The 12693-nt window shown below is 37.4% G+C and overlaps 1 protein-coding gene across 16 annotated transcripts in view; it reads left to right on the top strand.

Annotated features, from left to right (window-relative positions):
* The window catches only part of Celf2 (CUGBP Elav-like family member 2), a 520719-nt gene that overhangs the window by 387721 nt on the left and 120305 nt on the right, over positions 1 to 12693 (top strand). For all 16 annotated transcript variants that reach the window (XM_050150619.1, XM_050150620.1, XM_050150614.1 and 13 more), the window contains one exon: positions 12159 to 12241. In XM_050150619.1, coding sequence (XP_050006576.1) covers positions 12159 to 12241 — 83 coding nt within the window. The remainder of the gene's footprint in view (positions 1 to 12158; positions 12242 to 12693) is intronic.

Genomic DNA, 12693 nt, shown 5'->3' with positions numbered 1-12693 from the left:
TGCCTTCTAAAGGAAATCTTCTGGGTACAGTTTTTAAGAGTCTGGATTTGCAGTTGTAGTTAAGAATACATGATGTTAAAACTCACCCAGACTTTCTAAATACCACCTCACTGGTAAGAAAACAGGGTTGTGTGAGTGGATTCTTTGAGGTCACTGGAGGAGTTAGTTATACAAATAGTTTTTGAGAAGCAAGTTGTCCCAGTAATTTATCTTTTTTTTTTTAAGGATCACGTTTATATGTGGATATCTTTCTCATATTTTACTTAAATTTCATTGCAGATATTTTTCTTTGTTATGGAATATAAGATTGGTAAAAGGCTAAGACTATCTTCTCATAGCAATGTTATTTTGTACATGAAATCCTAGCTAATGAGGATAAAGAAAAATGATGATTTTTTTATGTTCATTTGGTACCACTTCTCTCTATCTTGATAGCATACCTACTCTTTGATAGTTCTGTTAACTCTGTCATATGTGGTATGTACTTACATTTATGAAAACTTTACATGGATTTCCAGAATACCATCTGCTAGCTCATAATTTACCAAAAAAAAAAAAAAATCACATGGGATTCTGCTTCTTTCTTTTGCCAAATCATTCCAGGCTACCTGAGATATTTCTAGATCAGACTTCTTTATCTCACCCCCGTACATTTGCCGTACACCTGCCTCTCAGGCCTTTAGGATCACGTGAGACCACTAGTACTTTAGGGAAGCGGTAAGGAAGGAAGTGGAGTTTAATGTGACCACTGGGTCAGCCTGTTTGAAAGTACTTCAAGGAGCTGGAGAGACAGCATAGTAGCTAAGAATACTTGATGCTCTTCCAGAGGACTTGGGTTCTAGTTCCAGCATTCACATGGCACTTATAACCATCTATAACTCTAGTTCTAGGGGACCCAGCACCCTTTTCTGGCCTCCAGGACCACCAGGCATGCACATGGTACATAGATAAACACCCAGGCAAAGTACCCTTACACATAAAATAAAACGTAATGATAAAAAATATTTTAAGTTAAAAATAGAAATGCTAACTGAAGAAGGAATACATTGGGAAGAAGGGATAGAATTAACTTTCGTAAGTTGTTTTAGCTAAATCTTGACATGTACCAATTTTTCTCCTGTGAACAAATGAAATTAAAGAATTACTAACAATGATAAAATGTTAGACATAATTAGCAGAAAGTATATTCTCCTCTCAGTCTTGTGAATTTTACCAAGTGACTTATTTTATTTAAAAAGAAAACCAAGATAGTACAAATACAGGTTAAACACATCAATTTCTTTGTTCACACAACTTCTACGCATTTGCTAAATTTCTAAAACCAAAATTTATTCTTACCATATATTTGAAATAATAGTCATTTACAATAGTCCCTAGGAAATATGCAAAGGTGTGAGTGTAGACACAGTATGTGGTGGCCTATTCTGAGTTATCATTATTTTACCATAAAGTTTTTTTTCACCCATCAGGTATTACATTAGTGAAGATAAACTAAACTATAGCAAAGTCGATAGATAACTTTTTGTTAGTACCAAGAATCCTGCTTGGGTAGGGCCTGACAGTGCAGCCTTTTATCCCAAACCTCAAGAGTCAATTGCACGTGAATCTCTGGGTTCAAAGTCAGTCTGGTATACGTAGTGAGTTCCAGGACAGGCAGAGCTACATAAAAAGACACTGTCCCAAAATAATAACAAAGAGTCTGCATGGGTGTTTTCTGGCTGATAGACACCTTGCATCCCCCATGAGGTTCCAAAGATCTAGGCATCCTTGTCTTTTAGCTGTGCCATCTCCATTCATGCAGATACAAAAAGGAAAGAACACGAGGGGGTCTGTTATGTCTGTTCTATTAAAAGTCAGGTCCTAGAGCAGCAAATGTCACTTCAACTTGCCTCCTCCTAGATGCATGTGGCCTTACGCAAGGGACTAGCAAATGTGGTTTTTAGCATGTGTGTGGAGGGCGGGAAATGGGTTTGGATAGATAACCACTATTCTCTGCTGCAGGGGTTCCTTTTGTGTTTTGTTGTTGTTGTTGTTTTTACTGTATTAATCCTACTGCTCCATGAACATGGGAGATCTTTCCATCTTCTGCTATCTTCTTCAGGTTTTTTTCTTCAACGTCTTAAAGATTTTATCATAAAAGTTTTTCTCTTGTTTGGCTAGGGAACTCTCCAAGATATTTTTTATTATTTGAGGCTATTGTAAAGGGTATTGTTTTTATTATTTCTTTTTCAGTCTGTATGTCACTTGTATATAGGAGGATTACTGATTTGTGGGTTAATTTTGTATATAGCTACTTTGCTAAAAGTGTTTATAAGCTGTAAGAATTCTGTTTTATTTGGTCTTTCCCTTGCATCTTTTAAAATTCTTTCTTTGCTCTGTATGTTTTGTGTTTGATTATTATGTGCTGAGGGGATTTTCTTTTCTGGGCCAGTCTATTTGGTGTTCTATATACTTCTTATACATTGGTACGTGTCTCCTTCTTTAGATTAGGAAATTTTCTTTTGTGATTTTGTTGAAAATATTTTATGTCTTTGATCTGAGTTTCTTTTCCTTCCTCTATTCTTATTATTCTTAGATTTGTTCTCTTCATCGTGTCCCAGATTTCTTGGATATTTTGTGCCAGGATTTTTTTAGATTTAACATTTCCTTTGACAAAAGTATCCATTTCTTCTGTTGTGTCTTTAATGCCTGAGATTCTTGCTTCCATCACTTGTATTCTGTTAGTGGGACTAGCCTTTGAGGTTCCTCTTCAAGTCTCTAAATTTTTCATTTCCAGATTTTCCTCAGTTTGAGTTTTTGTTACTGATTATGTTTCTACTTTCAAGACTTAAATTGTTTTGTTCATTTTCTTTGACTTTTTTTAATTTTCATAGATTTTTTTAAAAGGAATTTATTTATTTCCTTTTTAAGGACTCCCCTCTATCATATTCATTAAGACTATTTTAAGGTCTGTTTTTGTGTATGTGCTTCAGCTGTATTGGAATACTCATGGCCTGCTGTAATAGTGTTGCTAGCTTCTAGTGGAGACATATTGGCCTGGTTGTTATTGATTGTATTTTTACACTGGTGTCTGGGCATCTGGGTTTGGGAAGATGGTAATTCTAGATGATGATACCTTTGTCTTTGTTTGGGTAGGTGTTTTGTCCATTGTTGTTCTGTTTTTCTGTTTGTCCATTGTTCTGTATGATTCTCAGAAGGGTATTGTGGCTCTGTGTTGCCTGGTAGGAAATTCTAGAACCCTGATAGGATTACATGAATTCTTCTCATGAATTGTTTCTCAGACTTCCTAGAAAGGGAGAATTCCAGAGTCCTGAGTCAGCAAATGGCATTCGAACTTACATCCTCTTAGATGTAGGGTCTTGTGCAAAGAACTAGAAAATGTAGTTTTCAGTTATCTACTGTACTATACATGTATTCTACTATATCCCTGCCACTTTGGGGGGATAGAATGGACTTTGGTGGACAGCTAGTATTCTCTGCCCTGAGGTTTCTTTATTTTATTTTTTCTCAGAATTTCTAGAGAGTCAAAACCCATGGATCAGTATCACACAGACTGGCAATCCTTGCCTCTAAAAAGCCCTTACTGTCAGCTCTCACGTGATTCCAACAATCTGTGCTTTGCCAACAACCCCAAGTGATTATTATCTTCAAGAATGTTTGGGAAACAATATTTTAAGAAGTAATCAGAGTTTGGAGAAGTGTTATATACATCTATTGCTTAAGTTGTATATGACTCGCTTAAGAGTCCTATGTTTAAGGTATTACGGCAAACTCATGGCACCTATACATCATCTGTCTTGGAATCCAGCTACATGCTTTGTTGTACAGGCATAACACTGATACATCTGTTCAATCTGAATTTTCATTAGCTAAGTTGATTATTTCATTTAATTGATCAAGTTTACCAATCATTGTGAAATTAGATGATTCTATAGCTTATATAAAGTAATTATAATATATCACTTTATGACAGTTCTTCAGCACAGCTCAGTGGATGAAACTGGCTAGTGATGAAGTCTTAGGGTAGTTTTCTCCACTTCCATCGTAGTGTTGAAGCTCTCAGGACACCATCCAGAAAGGTAAAAACATAAATACACTGGATAAACAGTGATTTTCTTTAATCACTGAGAAAAAAAAAAGGTTTAACATACCACAAACAGAAGGAAAAGAAAGCCTGTCTATCCGGCATTCCAAATGTTCCGGAAGAATAACATATGGGTAGGATGTTTGTTACATACAGTAAATTTTAATCCTTAGCCTAATATACTGTGTTGCTCACCAGTCTACATGAGCAAAGGCTTTTTGACAAACTGGAATTTATTCAGGGATTCCAGCCAGCTTCAATAATAGCCTTAGACAGTTATATTGATGAAAGTGTCCCTGTCACTAACATCCAAAGCATTCCAGGACTTTGTGAAAATATGTTTGAGCTCAAAAATGGCTTGAGCTATTGTTAGAGAATATAACTAGAACAATGAGACCTGTAGTGGTGGAGAAATCTCCTTTAATCACAAAGAAGTGTTATTATAATTTGTCTTCTGCACAATTAGAAATCAATAGAGTAGCAGTGACTTTTCTATGCAAATAAATCTTTGCCACCTACAGCCTTTCTGCCATTGGCAGGATTTGTTTTGTTTTGTAACAAGCTTTTTTCAGATTCCCCTAATAATATATGTTTTAGGTAAAATCTAATGAATCAGTGACCCTGATATCTGAAACGGCTAAAGTACTTGGAAATCAATCTTTATGCAGTCATCTAAGGAAGAACTAGGAGCCAGTGAGATATTCCTTTTCCATTTTTTCTAATAATTTAATGAAAGAATGAGTGTCACTGGTAGTTTGCAAAAAAATGATTTATTTTAGATTAAATACCACTTGGATATGCATGCTGTGTGGGGAAATTTAGTAGATGGCAACCTCTTCCTCTTAAGGACTTGGTGCCCCTGGCAACCAGTTCATGGCATGAAAAGTTTCCTAAAGACAAGGACATTTTTACTTTTCTGAGGTCTTCTAGGCATAGATTGTATTTCATAGGACACAAATCTCTTTTTGCCTGCTAATGAATGAGAGGTTAAGTGCAGCTAAGTTAGAGGACTATCTACTATAGGAACCATGTATTTTTCTTCTATCCAAAGTCAGTCGCACCTTATTCTATTTTCTGAAAAATGAAAGGCTGTATTTAGTATCTGTCTATGTAGACATTTAGAAAAATGAAGAAGTTGCAATCTCTGAAAAGTTTAAATCTGCCCACCTGTCTAGGCTATGTCAGTTAACTAGTGTGGGTACTCTCAAGATAACAACACCTTTTTCTGTTTCTGTTTCTTTTATTGGAAATAAAGATTAAACTAGATAGCTGTTCTAAGATCTCCTTTCTTTAATCCAACATTAGAAGTTGACCACAGTGAAATCAGAAGCAGTACTTGTCCAAAATCACAGTGTGACTAAAATTTGTCACTTTGCTCCAACCATGTAATTTTGGGGGTCATTTTTTCTCTTTCACAACTTTTTCATGGCTGATTTCAGAAACCACATTCTCAGTATATAGACATTTGTCAAAGTCTGTCATCATAAGTTGTTTACCGAGAAGTTTAGGTCATTAGGAAAATAGATCACAGTGCCATTTCTTACAAGAAAATTTTGTTTTACTGTCAATCTAAATTATAAAGTTTAAAAGTACAAATCTCAAAAAATGAGAGGAATGATTGGGACAGAATATAGAATCATTACTAATATTACACCATCCACTTTCAGAAATGCTAACACCTGGGTGGTCTTCATAGTGCTCCTAAAACAAGGTATCAGCAGGAAGAAAAGAACCTACCTATTTCCTATGTACTGTGTCCTGATTCTAGATTTAGCAGTGTGTGAACATTCAGTGATTAAATGGTTCAAACCAAATGTATTTTGTATAATAGCTAAAGCACAGCTATTTTGGTCAGCATTAGAACATTATACCCAGTTAGTTCTCAACAAACGGAATGTTGCATGGACAGTACTTAACACTTGCAGCCCAGATTGGAAAGCTGTACTTAAACATAAACACAAACATAAAGCACAGAAGAAAGCTATGAGGCTGTAGGTTGAAAAGATGGGGAAAGGCCCTGAGTTAGACACTCACTGAAAAAAAACGAGTGTTGGGGTTGTAGACTGGGCTCAGTAGTTAAAAATGTTGAATGTTCTTGCAAAGAAACTGGGTTCCATTCCCAACACCCACATACGTGGTGGATCAGCAACTATTTGTAACGCTGATCCAAGGGGAAAACAAGACCCTTTTCTGGCCTCTGCTGGCACAAAGGCATATACATGTGCATGGACATACATGTAGGCAAAACCCATAAACATTTTTAAAGGGTTAATCAATGAAAAATTTAAAAACCCAGCGTTCTGAGACACCATGCAAGACAGCATACTATGCCCCACGTAGAGGGAAGGAGCCATGGAAGCTCACAGAGCTCCCAGAATCATTAAGTAGCATAGGAATGAAGTCACCACAGAGTTGCAGCAAGAAGCAGAAGTTTATCCAACAGTAAGGGATCCTTTCATGTATTTCATATTTGATAGGAAGCTTTGGTAATGAAGTCTGGCACCTAGGAACTCCTTTTTGTGAGGTACCTAACATCGCTGGCAGTGTGTGTCCCATACTTCTGCCTGACACTTTTCTCCTTCCTTTCTGTTCTTGGAACCTAGGAGACTGCATCTTCATGTAAAGACCAGAAAGGCTTGTTTTTTCTTTCTCTGTTGGTGAATTATAATAAAGAGACAAAACTGGGTTTAAATCTTTTTATAGTAATGACACTTGGGTGTACTCATTAGATAGCAACAGTTGTTGTTTTTTTTTTTTTAATAAACTTTCAGGAAATTTTTGTCTCGTGGTAGCATACTATAGAATGTACCACTGGGAAAATTTTTGTTGGGCCCTAAATAAGAAAGTCAATCAAAATGATTCCATTAAAATTGATTTTCTGTTTAGAGGCCATATAAATGAATGTTCAGAGTATCAGAGGCCATGCAAATGGTTGAACTTCGATGGTTCTGAGTAATTACTTCAGAAAGTCAAGACAATCAATTCTAAACCCTATTAAGAGTTCATGGCCATCACTTAGAAAAGAGGTCCCTTTTCCCCACCTCCTGTCCAGAGACCCATTGAGGCAACTTAGCATGTAGTGAGTCTTGTCAGTACTGCCTTTCCTTACTTAGCTTAGTATCATTTTTTAGAAGATTGGAGTCATCATGTGGCTTACTCTGCTGACCTCAAAATGAAGTCTGCTTACAGTATGTTTATAATCAAGGCTTCCTAGAGACGCATGAGAAATTAAAGACAGATAAAAATCCTTAACATTTGTGAAGAAATTTTGTGCATTTTGTGTGTGTTTAATCCTCTTGTTAACCCTGCATTACAAACGAGAATGAGAGGCTTAAGTGGGTAAAAGAACTTATCAAACATGGTATCAAACTGAGATGCTAAAGAGGGACAAGTAACTGATATAGTACAGGGGTCTTGATTGGGTTCTTTTTCTCTACCAGTTAAAGAATTAAAAGGCAAGAAAAATCTCAAGTGGGACAGGTAGCAGTGGAGAAATTTGGCACACCAAAGACAGAAGCAGACAGAATCAGCAATTGAAGAAAGGCATTTTTGGTGGGTCAGGGAACACATGCATGCAGCAGACATACAGAGAAAAAAATCTTTCGCAGAGGGAAAACTTAGGAAAGAAAACAGAGGGAAGACTCAGGAAGATGAAAACCCATCTCTTCTCAATGGCTTGGTTTTTTTGTTTGTTTGTTTGTTTGTTTGTTTGTTTGTTTTTTTAAGTCTCAAAGAGTTTTCCTCTACCATTTTAGAGTTGTCTGTTTAAAGAAAGATGGGATGGTTGATTGGCTCACCACTGATATGTAGCATGACTTGATCTGGCCTTGAACTTGCTGTGCCAGTTCATTAGCAGAAGGTTTGCTGGTGGAAGGCAAGAGCCTACAAGGCCTTTGTTTTTAACTGCTTGACTTTTGTCTCAAGTCAGGACAGTGAGGAAGAAGTCAGCCGTCATGGAGGTTCACCACCTTTATTACCTAGTCATGATCCCTCTCCCTACCTTTCTTTCTAGCTACTCTGAGTCCTTCATTCACCTAAATGTCTCTTTGTAACCCAAACCTAACTTGCTTTACATATCACCCAGTCACCCTAAACACTTATTTCCACTTTAAAAGTGCTTTTAAAGTGTTCATAGCTAAAACAGCAGCTGCCCCAAGCAAATGCATCATCCTGTATGAATTAATGAAGCCTTATCCAATTAGCTTATGTTTATAGAGTTTGCTATAATTGGCACTCTAACATACAAAGTACAACCATCTGGCCACTACCTAGAAAACGGAGATATGCTATTTGAATCATGTGGACACCACTATCTGAATTATCAAATGCCACACTTGTTCCTCTGGCGTCCTGGGGCAAGGGCCCAGTGCTTTCCAATAACCCTGAATCGCTCCAGATAGAACCATTCCTACATAGCAAATTAGAACTTCTCAATTAAGGTGGAACAGGAGTGCTGATCTCATCCAGTTAAGTGGCAACTTCCAACCCCCCTCAGATTCCACCTGAGTAGTATTGACTCACTTCTTTAATTGCCCAATTTTTAATGATGATACAAAAGGAGCCTCAAGCATCTCCCATGTCTTTAAAATAAGCTAAGGTCCATCAGGTGTTTTGAGGAATGATCTTCCCGTTCTGTCTATGATAGGCAGTGCCTTGGCAGAGAGCACCCCTGCCAGTGTGTCTCAGGAAGTTTCTTGCATCTTTTGTTTGTTTTGTTTGTCTTTGAGACAAGATTTTCTATGTAGACCTGTCTGGCCTCAAACGAGCAGAGATTCTCTTGTCTCAGCTCCCCTGTGTTGAAACTGTAGTACTTAGGTGACTGGAAGCAGTGTAAAATGGAGTGGTGGAAGGCTGGGCTGGAAGCATTAGCTTGTAAAATTATGTGATCGTCCAGAGAGAACATAGGAGCCATCCACTGTAATACCACTTCTATTCCTTCTTGTTTCCATTCTTTTACTTTGTGGATTAAAGATAATAAAAAGGAGAGGATGTGCAATGCAAGCCCTCTAATTTCTTACTTTAGCAAAACAAGGGTTTTTCCCCTTCTCAGTCCTCAAGATGCGTGGTTATTTGTATTTTTTAACTATAGTACAATATTCTGTATTCAAGTTTAGTTTAAGGCTACAGGATTTCCAAGTCGACCGTTTTTCCCATTTCAGGAGCACTTGAGTATTTGTCTCTGCACCAGGCTGGTGGCCACAGGAGATAGTATGAGGCCTCTTTCCTTAATACCAAGAGCACATGGAGCTGGCTCCAGCCACCGATAATGGATGTTGTCAGCATGTGACCTGGAATTTCTTCCTGCCCCTGAATTTACTATTTCAGTAATTATGAACAATCCAAGTCATTGACTTTGTCTTTTTACTTGTATTCTTTAAATGCAAACATAAATTTAATTTTAAAATACTCATTTTATTGTCCATATTTTAGGGTAAAGAGCTTAAAGAAATTGGACTTTTTAAATAAAATAATGCTTCCATAGATTCAGATCACATTTGTAGCCCTCTCCAGTGCAGTCCATTTAGAAACCTCAGGTGAAATTTCTTTAAATAATTTTTTGTCACTTTCCTTAAGGGCAGAATTTATTTTAAAATCTGATCTGTTAGTATCATCCTCTCTAGCTGTGTTGACAGTACCTTTCACACTGAAGAATGTAACTGCTGCCTGACTCAGGGCAAGCCAGGATATCAACTTATTATCTCTACATCAACAATACTTTCCTCACCCTGTGGATATTATTACCAAGAATTTCCAAGTACAGACTTTGTAAAGAAACATCTGTGATTTGAAAAGATTTGCAGTTACCCAGATGTTTTCTTTGAAAAGAAATGTATTTGATAATTTAAAATTGAAGTCTTTCAGTAAAATTTAGTGTTTTATTATCTTTTAAGTGTGTGTGTGTGTGTGCGCGCGCGCGCATGCGTGCACACATGTGTTCATGTATATATGTATGCATGTACCATTGGCCTGTCTGTTCAGGCCTTTATCTTTGGCGAAAAAATAGTGCCTCATTATGTGGCAATTAAGATGAAAAAATACATATAAGAGAACTCATTATGACCGCAGAAACTGTTAGTGAAACAATAATAGATACCAACTACCATATTTAGGCTTTGTGGTTCTTGGCTGGTCTGGGAATTGCCACTCTCAACTTCTGATACATGATAGTATAGTTAAATCTCATAGCTACAATCTTATTACAGATTCCTTTACCAACTGAACCTATACAGCATATTGTTAGACTTACTGGGAATGTGAAGCAAAAAGGCTGTAAGTACCCTGACAGTACTTGTGAGAAGGCTGATGGAATGACACATGTGAAATTTGGAAATAAGTGGTTTTTTGTATGTTTCTCAGTGCCCTTTAGTGGCCAGTATTGCCTTGCTATCTCCTGAGTATCCAGAGATGTTCTTCTTGAAGTTGCATGTAGGCTGCCTGCACACAAAGTGTGTCCACTCAAATCTCTTCCATGCTTAGAGCTTTGTTCCTTTCTGATAGATTTTTTAAGTTTAACAGCAGAGTGAGTTTTCAGTGAGTTGTTAATGGTCTGTAAACACAGAAGCTCAAAATATTAACACCCACAAAATGTGTGCCCTAAATATATGTATCACTTAAAGAGAGTAATCAGTAGTGGAACTATTAGACTCTACATGGATCAGACACTATGATATTGGGTTCTAGTATCACCCCTCAGAATTTACCATTGTACCAGTTCCTGTGAATGGCAAAGGGCCTGATGAAGGATAGTGGGAAAAGGTTGATAAATGAAAACATGAAGGATGATTAGATGTTTTCTTATGCTCTAATTTTCATTAACTCAATGAGTTGTTGAAGTTGTTGCAACAGGGATACCATAAAGTAACCAGGGCATTGTGTTTGTCTTTTCTACACTTGAACTTTGCCAAAACACCAAACTTGGATATTGACACTGGCAGAAAGTTATGAATGAGTAGATAGGTGTGACACAAATTATAAAGTGTGAATTGATCATCAGTAGGCATCAAAAAATACCAGTATAGAGCAGAAATAGTACAGTTGGGACTGATGAAACACATGGTTCAGACTACATCCATCTCTGGATGTATCCTTGGAGTCCCTGAAATACCTGGTGTTCTTTTATGAAGATGTGCAAGGCATGTCTTGGTACCCTATGAAAGAGGAGTTCCAGGAATGAACATATCTGATATGTATTTCTACCACTGACCATGAAGACCATATGGGTATTGGGTTTCTATCAGATTTTAGAAATGAGGAGCTCAGAGATGTGCCACAACCATTATTGATTGAATGGGCTAGATTCAGCTCACAGCTGTTTGGGGGCATACCCATTCATCTTGCAAGTGTTTTGGTTTTTATTTTTTCTATGTAACCCTGGCTGTCCTGGAACTCGCTTTGTAGACCAGGCTGGCCTCAAACTCAGAGTCCTGCCTGCCTCCGTCTCCTGAGTGCTGGTATTAAAGGTGTGTGCCACCATGTCTGACTCAAGTTAATTTTAATTTGGTTAAAATTAGCTAATCATTCTTTAACAAACAAGGATTGAATGGTCCATACACAGAGCTTGACTTTATGTACTTTATGGTAGAGATAAGAGAATAGGGCAACTCTCCCAGCCTTTAAGAACCTTCTTCCTATCTATCCAGATGTCTAAACCTTTAAGCTTACAAAGTGTTTTATAAATGTGACATTCTAGAGATACTCTGAGAAAATTACATAAGTTTATGCAAATGTTGCTGTAGTTAAGTACTTCTCTATATTGTAGTTGCTATGGTCCAAGTCCCATTAATACCTTGCCCTCCGGCTCCTACCTCCTACTTTTATTTATAAATAGCTGTATCCCAGGTAGTTAGTACAGGGGGCTACGAATTGGTCTCCAGTGCAGGTAAAGCTAATAAATGTGATTTAGGATGAAAGGCACTGTGTAAATGCTTGAGATGTTGTTATTACTGCTCTCATGTGCTTTATTATTTTTAAATTGTGCATCCTTTTAAGTAGATTATTTGTTCGCCACAGTCTCCATTATATCTAAGCAAAGCCTTCACAGAAATTTCTAAAACCTTTTCATTTCTCTCTGTAGGTTGTTGTTTCGTAACATTTTATACAAGAAAAGCTGCACTTGAGGCCCAGAATGCACTGCACAATATTAAAACTTTACCTGGGGTGAGTCGGTTTACTTTTGTACCAAAATCACTTTATTGGTTGAAAATGGTTCTTTCAACTAAAGGTTGCAGTTATGGGTTCTTAGTGCCAAAAATGGCTTTGGTCTTTGGAGGAGTATGTTCTGACCCCTCTCTTTTGCAATAGCCAGACTAGCTGGCCAGCCCACAAAGCAGGCTGCCATTAACACCAATGGGAAGAACACTCAAATAGCCTGCCCCACTAGGTGGTACAGCAGCTGCCAAAGAGTGTTGGGTGGGTTAAGATTTTAAAGGTGGTGGGAACACACACACAAGGAGAGCAAATGGAAAGGGAAAAGCTTTTTCTCTCCAGGGGCCCCTTTTCAAATTTGTTCTTAGATTTTCATTTGAAAGGACCAAATGTGTTCTTTATAGACATAATATTAAAGCTCCTAATGACTTCTAAACAGTCAATGGTGGTTAACAAAGTCAGTG

This window comes from Alexandromys fortis, unplaced genomic scaffold (assembly GCF_014885135.2).
Source record: "Alexandromys fortis isolate MF-2015 unplaced genomic scaffold, M_Fortis_MF-2015_v1.1 scaffold_69, whole genome shotgun sequence".
In the NCBI taxonomy this organism is placed as follows: Eukaryota; Metazoa; Chordata; class Mammalia; order Rodentia; family Cricetidae; genus Alexandromys; species Alexandromys fortis.
Note: the sequence above shows the minus strand (reverse complement) of the source record. Positions and strands in the feature narration are given on the sequence as shown.